At 38.7% G+C, this 14,658-nt stretch overlaps 1 protein-coding gene across 4 annotated transcripts in view; it reads left to right on the forward strand.

Annotated features, from left to right (window-relative positions):
- acot7 (acyl-CoA thioesterase 7) overlaps positions 1-14,658 on the forward strand; it is a 301,602-nt gene that overhangs the window by 207,828 nt on the left and 79,116 nt on the right. For all 4 annotated transcript variants that reach the window (XM_072586226.1, XM_072586223.1, XM_072586225.1 and 1 more), the window contains one exon: positions 8,004-8,120. In XM_072586226.1, the coding sequence (XP_072442327.1) occupies positions 8,004-8,120 (117 nt within the window). The remainder of the gene's footprint in view (positions 1-8,003; positions 8,121-14,658) is intronic.

Genomic DNA, 14,658 nt, shown 5'->3' on the forward strand with positions numbered 1-14,658 from the left:
GTAATGAGGAACAGCATTTTAGAGACTAAATTTTGTTCAAAAAAGGTATTTTTAAGTCATGTCATCTTGCTGACATTGAGCATAGCTATGATTTTTAGCTACAAAGTTAGGGGTGTGCTTAACCTTGTCTGTCCTTTTCACATCATGGTTCAAGTATTTCCCAAAAGCAAGTGGAGCAAAAGGGTAAATTTAGATGATGGGTGCTAAAATGTAAGTTCCTGACCTTAGTGAGAGAACATTTTTAGCAGCTTGTATATTCCTGGCTCCAGGTCACAAGAATCCAGAATGAAATGATTGCATTTCTTCCACTTCTTGTAAAATTGTTTGCATCTGTATAAAATAACTTGGCATTATGAAGTGGCAAGTCTGCAATATGATAGATATATGCTGGATGAAGGGTTTTTCTGGTGCTCTCATTCTAGTCAGTGGCAGTACTAAATGCAACAAGTTTTGTAAGTCCCAATGGAACTGCCTGTTTTCAGTCAGGGCTTCTAATGCCAGCTGAAGTAGAAAAGCCTAACCTGTCTGGGGAAGCCCAGCAAGCGCAAAAGGGAGGAGAGGACACTTCCCATTTTTGATAGCACCGTTATTCCTTATTCTGCTAAGTTTTTAAAGGTCTTAGGTCTTTAAATGAATGCTTTAGGGATGAGTGAGTGGGTGGGAGGATGGGTAGTCAGTTTAGAATTTAGTTGCATGGGGTGCAGTCAGGTTGCAGGGGCAGCTGGGTTCGATGGATAGTTGGGTTGGTTTCAGGTGAGTAGTCTGATCAGATCAGGGACAGTTTTGTTTTGACGTGGTGACCTGATCAAGTTGCATGGTCAGCCATGCGTAGTTGGATCAGATTCAATGGGTAGTTGGGTCAGATTGAATGGGGAGTTGGTTGTGAGGATAATTGGGCTAGATCGCGTGGATGATCAGAATGGGAGAGTGGTCATGTCAAGAGTGTTGATAAAGAGAATTGAGTTTCAGGTACTGATTGGAGGTGGTGGGAAGTAATTGGTTTTTATGCTCAGTTCCATTATGTGGCTAATCCCTGAGTTAGATCACATATTAACTAACACACTTGAAATTTAAAAACTCAGGTAAGACCCACGTATCAGCCCAAGATTCTAAGTGAAGTCAAGGTCAGAAACATTTGGAAGGGTCTCAGGGAATGGAAATCAGTCCATCAGAAGTTTAAACTTCTCAAGCGTGTGCACACCTGAGGGCTTCAGCAGAGTTCTTATGCACAGCACAGACTTAAGATTGTGGTATGGACATCCAAAGATTTAGGCTTATATGTTCGAGCAGATTTGCCAGTTACAGTTGACATGAAGGATAATTCATTTAGCAGTCATATACTATGTCAAATATATTGTGTTATTTTACTAAGGTGTGTATTCAAGACAGGAGGACGTAATTGTTAAGTTATTAGCCTTTTAGGTAATTCAGAGTTTACTAGTTTTTGTCAGAAGTTTGGATATTGGATTGTGCTTGTCAGTTTTCAGGTGGAGTTCGGAATTACAGGTCAGAAGCAGGCAACATTTTAAAGTTATTTTTCACCTGGAATAAAACGCAACATGTGAAATGTGACATCTGCTATAAGACATCTGGAGTGTTGCACCTGGGTGCATTGACATACTGCAGCAATGGCTTTTGATAATCAGCATAAAGAAGGTCTACCACAAAATCTTGCAACTATTCAAGGCTGCACAGAAAGGTCTGCAACTGTCAGTCAAATTCAGCCACGTGGAGGTGACCTTTTCTCCCAGCTGCACTCAGGGGCTTGGAGAAGTCTGTAGGTTGACTGCTCTCTCACTAAGTGGAGTTTATAACATATGGTCTCACAGCAGGAGGTGTCTCCTGGCATCTTTTAGAATAAAACTAAGTTGGAGTTGGAGGAAATAAGTTTAAAGAAAATAGATACATTTACTTAGTCAAATAACAAATCTTAATGTAATAATATATCTGATAATAACAGTTTAAAAGTCATCAGCCATAAATCCATTTATCAAAGTTTTACTGAGCACACTTTTCTCCTTTTTACACCACGCAGTTCAATGATTACATACTGCTGAAATATCTCCACAGAAGCCAATATCCCATCACCAATCACCCTTTATTTGCACGTGCACCTTATATGGACTCTGACCAGCCAGCTCAGAGCCAGTCTCTAGAGTAGTGAGTGTCTGTAAGACTGTTGTTTATATCTGGCAGCCAGGACTCCCTGAGCGGCCCAGGTTAACAGTTCCAGTCAGGAATCTCATACTCCATGAGATCTATCTGGTCCTCCTTCCAATCACAATCGTAGCCTATATACTTGGCAACCTGCTTCCTTTCCTCCCAGTTGAAAGATGTTCAGGAAGACACAGGGCATTTACACATCAGTACTCTAAGAAGTCTGTTTTCAACTTAGCACTCAAGTAAAGTGAAATGACAAAAAGATATCCCTGTACTTACTTAATTTCGGTTAATTCCACATTGAGCCATGAATCAATGTGCCTTTCCAGCGCGGCCTACACTGATAGATCTGTCTATCATTACAAATTGAGTCATCAACTGTAACACTATATACAACTTCTTTTCATGCTTTATCCTTTCTATTAACTTGAACACAAGATGTAGATACATACTTTGTCATATCACACAGTCTCTGGTCAGGCTATAGAGTCTTTCATGCTGCAATTTCGGAAGCCATTCATTTTTTAAATGGGAACTAGAAGAATACAAGCATGAATAGCAGTGTTCTTTCAATACTTCAAATTTCTCATTTAGAAGGATGGCTAGTAGATTTATGGCAACACTTTTACATGAAAGTTAGCATTGAGAGTCCTGGATTAACTGTGATAGCTCCTGATTCATGATATTGCACGCAAATGTTCCCAACTGTGTTGTTCCTAAGTCAGAAGGATTCTCTACTACATTGGAGAATTGGCAGCAGGTGCAATGATTCATAAATATTCACGGATAACTCATGTTACATGATTGGTATGAAATATCCTTCTCCAACTTCATTAAAGTCTTAAATTCTTGTCTGAAGGCAACCACCATCTCTTGCCTGAAATGAAAACAAAAAGTGCTGGAGGAATTTAACACGTCCAGCGGCATCTGTGGAGAGAGGAAGCAGGTTAACGTTTCAAGTTCCCATAACTCATATTCTTCTGCTATGGTTCTGAAAAAGTCACATTGCACTCAAAGCATTATCTCTGTTTCTTTATCTACAGATGTTGCCAGACCTGCAAACTTTCACCAGCAGTGTTGTTTTTTATTTCATATTTCCAGCATCCTCAGAATTTCACTTTTATCATATTTTGCCTGTTTGAGTTAAATTTAGTTGTATATTAGAGTGCTAGAAACAGACTGAACTTATATTTTGGACTATTTTGATTTGAGGAATCTTAAACATTGAAGAAAGGTCCACAACTTATTTCATGATTTGTTAGTTTGGCAACTTGAAATGGCCCATTATGATATTATTTTCATAACAACACTGCAGCCTACCATAGTATCATTATACCATGACTAAGACAAGAACCAAAGAAAGTGCCCCATTAATGAAGAACTTAACCCTAACAAACAAAATTTATAAATTTATTACTCCAGTCCATGCTGTGCCACCAGACATGGTAGCATGAGTTTTATCTGTCTTGACAACTTTTTACCAGCCAGCAGTTAGAACTCAATCTAAAAATCAGTCACTGTAAAATTAATGAAGACTGCTTCTGGTATCTGAGGTCACACTGGAAATCTGTTTCTTGGCTGTAAGTGCCCTACATAAAATGAATTTTGGCAATCTTAACTCAGTACCCCTTGCTGTGGATTGCAACTTGAAACTGCCACAGAATTTGAAATTTGTGATTAAGTTGGTCATGTTAAAATTCCAGCTGATGTTATTACTGGAAAGTCAGATCCCAGTCAGAAACCTGGCTTGACAGACCATATTTTTATTTGTTTTGGTTGTAACAAATTCATCCCTCACTTAAAACTAAACATGCAATACTGCAGATGAACAACAAAACAAAGGTTTATTACAAAAGAAATTAATATAGCATAGAATAATCCAAATTATCTATTTATAATACAAATTCCGAGATATTAAATACACAATAGAAGTATAATCTCATTAATCCCAAAACACTCTTTTATAAATTGAAATGAAATAAAGCAGCTATTCTGTAATTTTCAAAGCATGCGACTCGTGCAATACTCATAACAGTATCTGTGGTATCTAACATATCAATGGGTTTAAATCATTTGTGATTTCAACTTTTCATCTGGAACAACAAGAGAGAGCGTCTTACTGGAGCTATCATACAACTGAACTTCACTATTCAGCTTTAGGGAACCTCTTCAGGGTTTTAACCCAACATGTCTGATCTGGGACCAACACTAACATTTCATGCTAAGGGAATTTTGTTCACTATATATCCTTCCCTTCTTAGGAGCACTTTTCTACATAGCCATCCCATTCCAAGGAACTTCCCAAGAATTCCCGATTCAAAGTCAAAAGTGAAACTAAAAGTCTCTCACCTTTAGGCATTTCCTTTAATCATGCAGAAATGCCCAATTTCTGAACTCTCTACCAAATCTTGAAGCCCCATTATTTACCTAGGTTGTAAATAATCTAAAGTAAAATAGTCCATTAGTGGACAAACCCCATTCACTTTAAAGCTAGACTTCAAAATCTGTTCTTAGAAGAATTTGCCATGGTACGGAAATGCTTTCAAGTCAGTTCTTAACTTTGGAAACACAACATGCACTGGTTATTAACTAAAAAAAAAACAGAAATCCAAACTCACAACAAATAACATTAAGAACTAAATCGCATAACTCCTAAAATTTACGTCACAGTCATCTCACACATAAGAGGTAAGGTGCCATATGCAGGGAGCAAACCTTTACAACTGTGCGGTGAGAGTTGAGCATAGCGCTGGGATACATTGTGACAGCACAGTAATGGGAACTTTATTCATCATCAGAGTGTGTTGAAACTGACATTGGAGTGTTTGGTGTGGATGCAAGGTTCTTGGTGGAAAATATTCCACTTCCCTTGGTGAAAACAATAAATAGGAAATTATTTTCTAAAGTAAATGAAGTTCCATGTAGTTCAGAGAGCATCTATGGATTGAATGGGAGGATTTTATAACGCATGCTTACAAGAGAATTATCTGCTGATGTATTGGATTGTACTTACCAAGCATACTGGTAAAAAATATGATTTAAGCATGAGACTGAATGCACCATAAGGAATGGTGGTCCATATAAAAGCACAGGAACAGTGTATTGAAGGAGGGCATTTGTCTTAACTTACCTCATTGACCATGGCTTAATGGGAGAGAGAGCCATGGCTCAATGGCACCTTGCATATGAGTCAGAAGATTGTAGATTAAAATTCCACTCCACATACTTGAGTGCAGTGTCTAGGCTTACAATCCAATGAAGTACTGAGACCAAGTGGAAATACTATCTAAACTCTTAGGTGGAATAATTTTGAAGACGAGCAGGAGAGTCCTAACTAATGTCCTGTTAAGTATCTAAACTCGATCAAAATAAAAATCTGGTTATTGTTAGATTGCTGTTTATTATACCTTGCAATGTACCATTTGGGTGTTTCTTTTCTAACATTACAACAGTGGCGACACTTCAAAACTACTTCATTAACTATCAAGCACTTAGGACATGATGAAGTTTTGAAAGATGTTGTAAGTCTATCATTAAACTTGTGGTCCGTTATCTGTTATTTTGTTCAAATGTTTTTGTTTCTACCACCATTGTATCACCTGCTAATGTACCTAAACAAATTGCTGCACGCTGGAACAAGACATGGATGCTGATGATATAATTGTTTCATGGCATTCCCCCTTGTTACTGTGCCATTCAGTGATTTACTCACTGGCCTGTATACAGCCCAGTTTGCCATTCCATTTGCTGTCCACTCACTGTATCTCCCTCCCTTGCTCTCTGTTCACTGCTACTTTGTTTGGGAAAAAAAGGCTATGTGCAAATTGGTCAGGAAGGCAGCAAGTGAATCAGTGGAAGTTCAAAAATTGCAATTGGATCAGCTATGGAAGGACACTAAGAAGTGGAATAGTGAGGGATATTGAGTTAAATGGCAGGAAGGATCTACTGAATGTCTTTAAATAGTGATAAATAAATTTTAAAGTCAAATGTTTGTTCATTTGTTTATACTGTGTACATTATTTGAATGTAATGAATACAATCTAGCAGAATAAAAAATTAAAAGTATGAACTAAAAATTTCTACATATATGTTATCAGAAACATTTGGGTAAGGCAAAAATGTGTCAATTGCAGGCAGAGTCAAGAAAATTTATAATGGGAAATAAAGACATTGCAGAGACACTAAATAATTACTTTGTATCTGTTTTCACTGAGCATTATACAAAATATGTCCCAGAATTAGAAATCCAAGTGACTATGGAGCATGGGGAGTTAAAGGAAAATAGTATTTCTATGAAGGTTGTACTGGGGACGTTAATGCTACTGACAGTTGATAAGTCCCCAGGACCTGATAGTTTACATCCCAGACCATTGAAGGAAGTGGCTATAGGTGTAGTCAATGCAATGGTGATCACTTTCCAAAACTGCAAGCTAGACTGGAAGCTAGCAAATATTACCTCACAAATTTTAAAAAAAGAACAAGAGAGAAAATCGAGCAACAGACCCATTAGCCTTATATCAGTAGCAGGGAAAGTGCTGGAATCTATCATAAAGGGTGTATTAAATGGAAACGCAGAAAAAAAATGATCTGGTTGGGCATAGTCAGCATGTTCTATGAATGGAAACTTGTGTTTGGGAAACTTTTTGGAATTTCTTTGAGGATGGTACTAATAAAAATTCATAAAGGAACATAAACAGACTTGGATTTTCAGAAGCATTTTGATAAAATCCACTGCAAAGTTAAAGCACATAGGATTGGAGATAATATACTGGCATGATTAAGGATTGGCTAAATGACAGAAAATAAGTAGACATAACTGGATCGTTCTTGTATTGGCAGATCATGATTAGTGAGTTCCACAAGGATCAATACTTGGGCACTACCTGTTCACAATAAATATCAATGATTTGGACATGGGGACCAAATGTAATATTTTCCAAATTTGCAGATGGTATAAAGTTAAGCATGGATGTGCTGTTTGAGGAAGTTTAAAACAGATCAGGAGACCGTGGACAGGCTTAGTGAGTAGGCAGGAACATTGCAGATGGAATGTAATGCAGACATTGTGAGCTTATTCATCTTGGTAGGAGGAACAGATGTACAATTTATTCTTATACCGTGAGAGATTGGAAAGTGTAGATGTATTAAAGAACCCGGGTATACTTGTCAGTAAGTCACCGAAGGCTAGCATGCAGGTGCAGCAAGCTTTTAGAAAGATTAATAGAATGATGGCTTTTGTTGCCAGATGATTTGAGTTCAGAGAAGTCTTGCTTCAGTTGTATAAGAGCTTGGTTAAATTGGGTCTGGAGTGTTGTCTTCAGGACTGTGGTCTCTTTTTCTCAGGAATGATATTATTGCCATGGAGGGAATATAACAAAGGTTCACTGAGATGATGGGACTTCCCAATGAAGAGAGGTTGTGCAAACTGGGTCTGTATTCTTTCGAGTTTCAAAGAATGAGAGGTGATCTTATTGAAACCTAAAAAAAATCTTCAATGGATAGGTAGGGTAGATGCTGGCAAGGTGTTTCCCTATTTGGGAATTTTAGAACCAAGGTCACGATTTAAAAGTAAGGGGAGATTTATGACTGCGATGAGTAGAATTATGAATCTGTAGAATTCTCTACCCCGCAGGGCTGTTGAAGCTCAATCTTTAAGTATTTTTAAGTTAGTGATTGACATCTTTTTGACTCCCAGTGCCATAAAGGATTGTAGGAATTATGTGGGTAAAAGGCATTGAAGTGTTTCATTAGCCATGCTTACATTAAAGTGCAGAGGGGGCTTGACAAGTTGAGTGACCTCCTTCTGTTTGTATGTTCCTATTTAAAAGGGTCTTTCCTTTCAGGTGTCACTATGAAATTGATGGATGAAGTAGCCGGTATCGTGGCAGCTCGTCATTGCAAGACCAACATTGTGACTGCATCGGTCGACGCAATAAACTTTCACCAGAAAATTCAGAAAGGTACGACTCTTGCAACTTTCACAATCCTTCCCACAAGAGTATTTGGAAAGGCAAGGACTGATTAGGGACAGTCAACATGGTTATGTGCATAGGAAATCATGTCTCACGAACTTGATTGAGTTTTTTGAAGAAGTAACAAAGAGGATTGATGAGGGCAGAGTGGTGGACGTGATCCATATGGACTTCAGTAAGGCATTCGACAAGGTTCCCCATGGGAGACTGGTTAGCAAGGTTAGATCTAACAGAATACAGGAAGAACTAGCCATTTGGATACAGAACTAGATCGAAGGTAGAAGACAGAGGGTGGTGGTGGAGGGTTGTTTTTCAGACTGGAGGCCTGTGACCAGTGGAGTGCCACAAGGATGGGTGCTGGGTCCACTACTTTTTGTCATTTTTTAAAATGATTTGGATGTGAGCATAAGAGGTATAGTTAATAAGTTTGCAGATGACACCAAAATTGGAGGTGTCATGGACAGCGAAGAAGGTTACCTCAGATTACAATGGGATCTTGATCAGATGGGCCAATGGGCTAAGGAGTGGTAGATGGAGTTTAATTTTGATAAATGTGAGATGTTGCATTTTGGGAAAGCAAATCTTAGCAGGACTTATACATTTAATGGTAAGGTCCTGGAGAGTGTTGCCGAACAAAGAGACTTTTGAGTACAGGTTCATAGTTCTTTGAAAGTAGAGTTGCAGATAGATAGGATAATGAAGAAGACATTTAGTATGCTTTCCTTTATTGGTCAGAGTATTGAGTACAGGAGTTGGGAGGTCATGTTGCAGCTGTATTAGACACGGGTTAGGCCACTTTTGGAATATTGTGTGCAATTCTGGTTTCCTTCCTATCGGAAGGATGTTGTGAAGCTTGAAAGGGTTCAGAAAAAATTTACAAGGATGTTGCCTGGGCTGAAGGATTTGAGCTATAGGGAGAGGCTGAACAGGCTAGAGCTGTTTTTCCTGGAGCGTCGGAGGCTGAGGGGTGACCTTATAGAGGTTTATAAAATCATGAAGGGAATCGATGGGGTAAATAGATAAAGGTCTTTTCCCTGGGTGGGGGAGTCCAGAACTCGAGGGCATAGGTTTAGGGTGACAGCGGAAAAATATAAAAGAGACCTAAGGGGCAACATTTTCAAGCAGAAGGTGGTACACGTATGGAATGAGCTGCCAGAGGAAGTAGTGGAGGCTGGTACAATTGCAACATTTAAAAGGCATCTGGATGTGTATATGAATAGGAAGGGTTTGGTGGGATATGAGCCAGGTGCTGGCCAATGGGACTAGATTAGATTGGGATATCTGGTTGGCATGGATGAGTTGGTCGGTAGGGTCTGTTTCCGTGCTGTACATCTCTTTGACTCAATGACTCTAAGAGTATCTCCATTGGCTCTGTCATATTATAATGTAAGCATTTTTTCCATGAAGTGGATTGCATCTAATCCACAAATTATAAATACCACTGCCTGTTTAATTTGTATAGCTTTGCCTTTAAATGTTGCTTCAAAATCAAAACTTTCAAGCACATTCCAACAGCATTTGAACAACAATTTCTCACACCACTTCCAGCAACAGGGGAACCAAACCACAGAAGAATGTAATGCTCTATTAAACATATTTACTTCATAGTCAGTATTTTAAAACAAAATCACCACAGTTCACCAGTTCAGGAATTTCTTTCTTAAAGCACTCTGCTTCTTAATGCTCTCCTCCTTTAAGGTATTCTTTTAAATTTAACACTTTGGCCAAACTTTTGGTCACCTGACCTTATGACCGAAATTTCCTAATTTCCAGATTGTTGGAGACGGGACATACAACTGAAGACCTACCTCATGACTTTCTGCAGGTCATGATTTTGGAACATGCATGAAAATTGTCCATGGTGTCCCTGATGGAGAATTCCCCTGTTTCCTGTGACATTTTGCAAACATCTCTGAACCATAGAGTCATAGAGATGTACAGCACAGAAACAGACCCTTTGGTCCAACTCGTCCATGCCGACCAGATGTCACAACCCAATCTAGTCCCACCTGCCAGCACCAAGCCCATACCCCTCCAAAGCCTTCCCATTCATACACCCATCCAGATGCCTTTTAAATATTGCAATCGTACTAGCCTTCACAGAGACAAGAGAATTGAAACAGTTTCACCCAGCTTACCTCAGTAGTCACTCAAGGAAATGTAAAGCAGATTAAAACATTGTCTAATTCTAGAACTGACCCCTGTCTCAATTAAGTCCAGTTGCTGACCTAACCTGATCAACTAATCCCCTCAACCTGACTACACTAGCCATGTCAACTGCCAACCCCACACCGCCCACCCCCCATCCCCAGACAGAACCATCGACTACCTTGACCTCACTATCTCCCCATCAACCACCATGATCGGACGCTACTATCACCCCAACTTGACTACCCAATCACTACCTCATCCATCTAACCACTTACTTTTTCACTGCATCCATCTGCCCACCTCCCACTCACCTTCCTGACCAACTCATCAGCTTATTTAGCTATCCATATCACCTAACTATTAACCTGCTCATTCATCCCCCATCTATGTTCTCACTCACCTTTGCGCCTGTTCACTTTCCCATCTGTCCATCTACCCATCTCACCCACTCAATCATCCACTCATCCTTTTGCTAACGCACACACAAACGATTTGATGTTTAAACTTATCATACATCAGCTCGTGCTATAAAATGTTGTGTGTCCTCTCTTCCTTTAACTCTGTCTGCTTGTCTGTGTTTCCGTGAGGGATACTGTGCTCTGTATTTCTGTGATAGTTGGGTTTGGAAGCTCCGAGAAAAAGAAGTGTGGAAACATCAGGTTGGGAGAATCTTCATGTGCTTAGAAGTCCAATATCTCCTTCTGTAACTTGGTTGCAAATTTTGTTTGATAACAATCCTGTGAAACTACTTGAAATGTTTTATTATCAAGACGTTGGAAATATTGAATGATTCCAGAAATTATTTTGGCTGAAATGATTTCTAGTTCACTTAATAACGGACTATACAACCCTGTGGCTTGTTAATATAGTTGTTGAGATCCATTTGTTTACAGTCTTGAACCATTTTTGGTTTGAACATCATTTTAGAAATGCATTATTTTTATATATTTTACATTAATCTTTCCCAAACAAGAAAATTAATACTTAATTTTAATATTTCTCCAAGAAAATGCTGTAACAGTAAACTGAATTTCAGCTGTCACTCCTAATGTTTCAGTTTGCTTCATAAAGCGCTCTACCAAGTTTTTACCCTTACCCATAGTCATAGAGATGTACAGTACAGAAACAGATCCTTCGGTCCAACTCGTCCATGCCGACCAGATATCCCAATCTAGTCCCATCTTCCAGCACCCGGTCCATATCCCTCCAAACCCTTCCTATTCATATATCCATCCAGATGACGTTTAAATGTTGCAATTGTACTAGTCTCCATCACTTCCTCAGGCAGCTCATTCCATACACGTACCACCTTCTGTGTGAAAAAGTTGCCCCTTCAGTCTCTTTTATACCTTTCCCCTCTCACCCGAAACCTATGCCCTCGAGTTCTGGACTCCCCCAACCCCAGGGAAGAGCCTTTGTCTATTTATCCTATCCATGACCCTCATGATTTTATAGACCTCTATAAGTCACCCCTCAGCCTCCAACGCTCCAGGGAAAACAGCCTTAGCCTATTCAATCACTCCCTACAGCTCAAATCCTCCAACCCTGGCAACATCCTTGTAAATCTTTTCTGAACCCATTCAAGTTTCACAAAATTCTTCCGATAGGAAGAAGACTAGAATTGCATGCAATATTCCAAAAGTGGCCTAACCAATGTCCTGTACAGCCACAACACGACCTCCCAACTCCTGTACTCAGTACTCTGACCAATAAAGGAAAGCATACCGAACGCCTTCTTCACTATCCTATCTACCTGCAACTCTACTTTCAAGGAGTTATGAACCTGAACTCCTATCCAGATAGGCAATCTTTGCATTGGCTATTTATTTATCTTGTCCTTACCTGCTTTCTGCAGGAGATGGTGTGACTTTGTGAAGTGTAAGTGCCAGTGATGACAGTCTTTATACACAACCACGTAATCTGGTTCAGGGATAAATATTGGCCATTATACCAAGAAGTCCTCTGCTTTTCTTTGAAAAATTGCCAGAAGATCTTTTGTGTCTACCTAAGAAGGTGATCCTCTTTGTCTGCTGTCATATCTGAAAGTTGTCACCTGATAATGGTCTCTTTCTGTGCTGTGAATAACTGTATGAGTGGAACTTTTCAGTGATCTTGTCGTCCTGAATTATGTGCCCAAGTCTCGAGTTTAAGGCTTGAGTCCATAAATTTCTAAGATAGAAGGGATAGGAGTATTACCTTGTCATTGCAGATAGAACTATGAGAGGATTTTAAAAAAAAAGAGTTAACATAGTACAATGAAACATAAAACAAATGTTTTAAAAACATGCAACAGTTGTATGAATATCTGATGGACAAATACAGTTGGTTGTTTCAAACTGAGGGTCTCTTCAATTTCATTGAGCAGTTTCAATCTGAAATATTAGTATCTCTTTCAGTTTGAGGTGCTGGCATTCCCTGTTGCAATTTGTCCAGGATTTTCTGATTTCATCACCGAATTGCAACATTTGCAGATCTCCATTTTACATTATTAAAACATGGCATCGTAAAGCAGAGAGAAAACAATACACTCTAATTGTACCAATGTCTATCCTTTGGAACTATCCAATTATTTATAATGCATTGTCTTTTGCACACAAATCACTGCAATTTTTACTTTTCAAGTATGCATCCACTTCTCTTTTGGAAGTTACTGCTGAATATGCTTCTCCCGACCTCTCAGGCAGAGGATTCCAGACCCCATTCCGAAGTGGTGAAGTTTTACTATTTGGAATAGTGTAGTTTACAGATTGTTTGCATGTCCAAAGATTAGTTCTCCTTCAGATTTGGAACTCTTCAATCACATGAACTTCTTAAACTTTTCCTGTCAAGATCTTCACAGGAGGCAATTTAACTCGCAAACCATGCCAGCAAGTTGCAGACATTCCTGTTCGTTAACAAATGCTTAATAAGATAAAGCATTAAAAAGTTATTTTTACCCAGACAGGAACCAGCAATGTCCGTATTCCAATCGAGGTTTGGCTGCAATGAGTTGTGGAATAATTCAGATAATATTTCAATTTAATTGGTTCCAGAAATGCTGAACTGAGTACAGGAAATGTTCTTGTTTAGATTTGTGGTGATTTTTCTTTTAAATTCAGGGAGTGCAAGATGACTAACATGGGGTGTTCTGTTGGAATATTCTTAATAGTTCTAGTTGAAGCAATATTAGTAATATTTTGTACCACTCTCCATGGTTCAGTGAAATCGGTGCTGCAAAAACCATTGCTGGTAGGAAACCACCGTGAGAATACCGGCCAATAACTTTAAAGTGGCTGTGTCACTTTGACAGGGGATAAAATGATTGATTTGATCACAGATTTAAAGAGACCAGTTACTGATTAAAAAGGCTTAATTTAATGTTTTTATACAGCAGTTATTAAAGATACCAACTTTAATGAGTAGAGAGTGGTGTTTCGCCATTTGGAACAGAACACTCAACTCCCTAATAGCCTTAAATGTATTATTTTTAGTGAATAGTTCTTTTACTTGTTCAATTGTCAGAATATTCAGTTGCAGACAGCATCACAGATAATATAGGCACTGTCTTCATCTGATGTCCACACTTAACCATAGGATGTCACTGTGTCAATCTGAAGCAGAAACCCAGGTTGTTTTCTCTCTGCTCCCAAGCTCAGGAGCACTGTATTTGTCAACATAACAAATGGCCTACTCCTGCACCTATTGTCTATAACAACAGTGGCTGAACTTCAAAGTAACTAATTAAATGAAGCAATTTGGAAGATTTCACAGAAATAACATATAAAAATGAGGGACAGGAAAAGACTAACTGGTCAATTAAACTTTTCAAACCTCTTGATACCTTCAGCAACTTGACTGATTATTTCCTGACAATACAAGATTCTACATTATGAAGTAGCTTATTATGAAATAGTTAGTCAGAACCATACTGAAAATCCAGGTAATCAATGTCTATCCCCTACCTTCACCCAGAACTGAGTAAGTTCTGTAAAAATTCAATTAACTTTATAGTAAAAGCCCCATATCTTTTCCAATAATTATAATGGGCATCTCTTAGGATTCAGTGTGAGCTGGACATCAAATTTGGATCCTTGCTTGTGTGTATGACTTAATAGTGTGCTTGGTTGTAAATAACTTGTTAATGAAACACTCAGTTACCTTGGATATTTATGGCTGAGAGTATGCAAGGCAAAATTAATGTTGAATATTTTTGTTTATTTCACACCTTGTTTCAGCACTACTGATATCAGTTCCCTGAAGCTACTTTGGAATTTAGGAACTAGAGAGGCTGAAATGGGACTGCTAATGGAATCACAGTGACTCACAGTGAAGTTTCAGTGTTGTAAAGACAGGATGATAGATGAGGGGGATTATCATGATAATAATTCTGGCACAT

This window comes from Chiloscyllium punctatum, chromosome 16, assembly GCF_047496795.1.
Source record: "Chiloscyllium punctatum isolate Juve2018m chromosome 16, sChiPun1.3, whole genome shotgun sequence".
NCBI classification, from domain to species: Eukaryota; Metazoa; Chordata; class Chondrichthyes; order Orectolobiformes; family Hemiscylliidae; genus Chiloscyllium; species Chiloscyllium punctatum.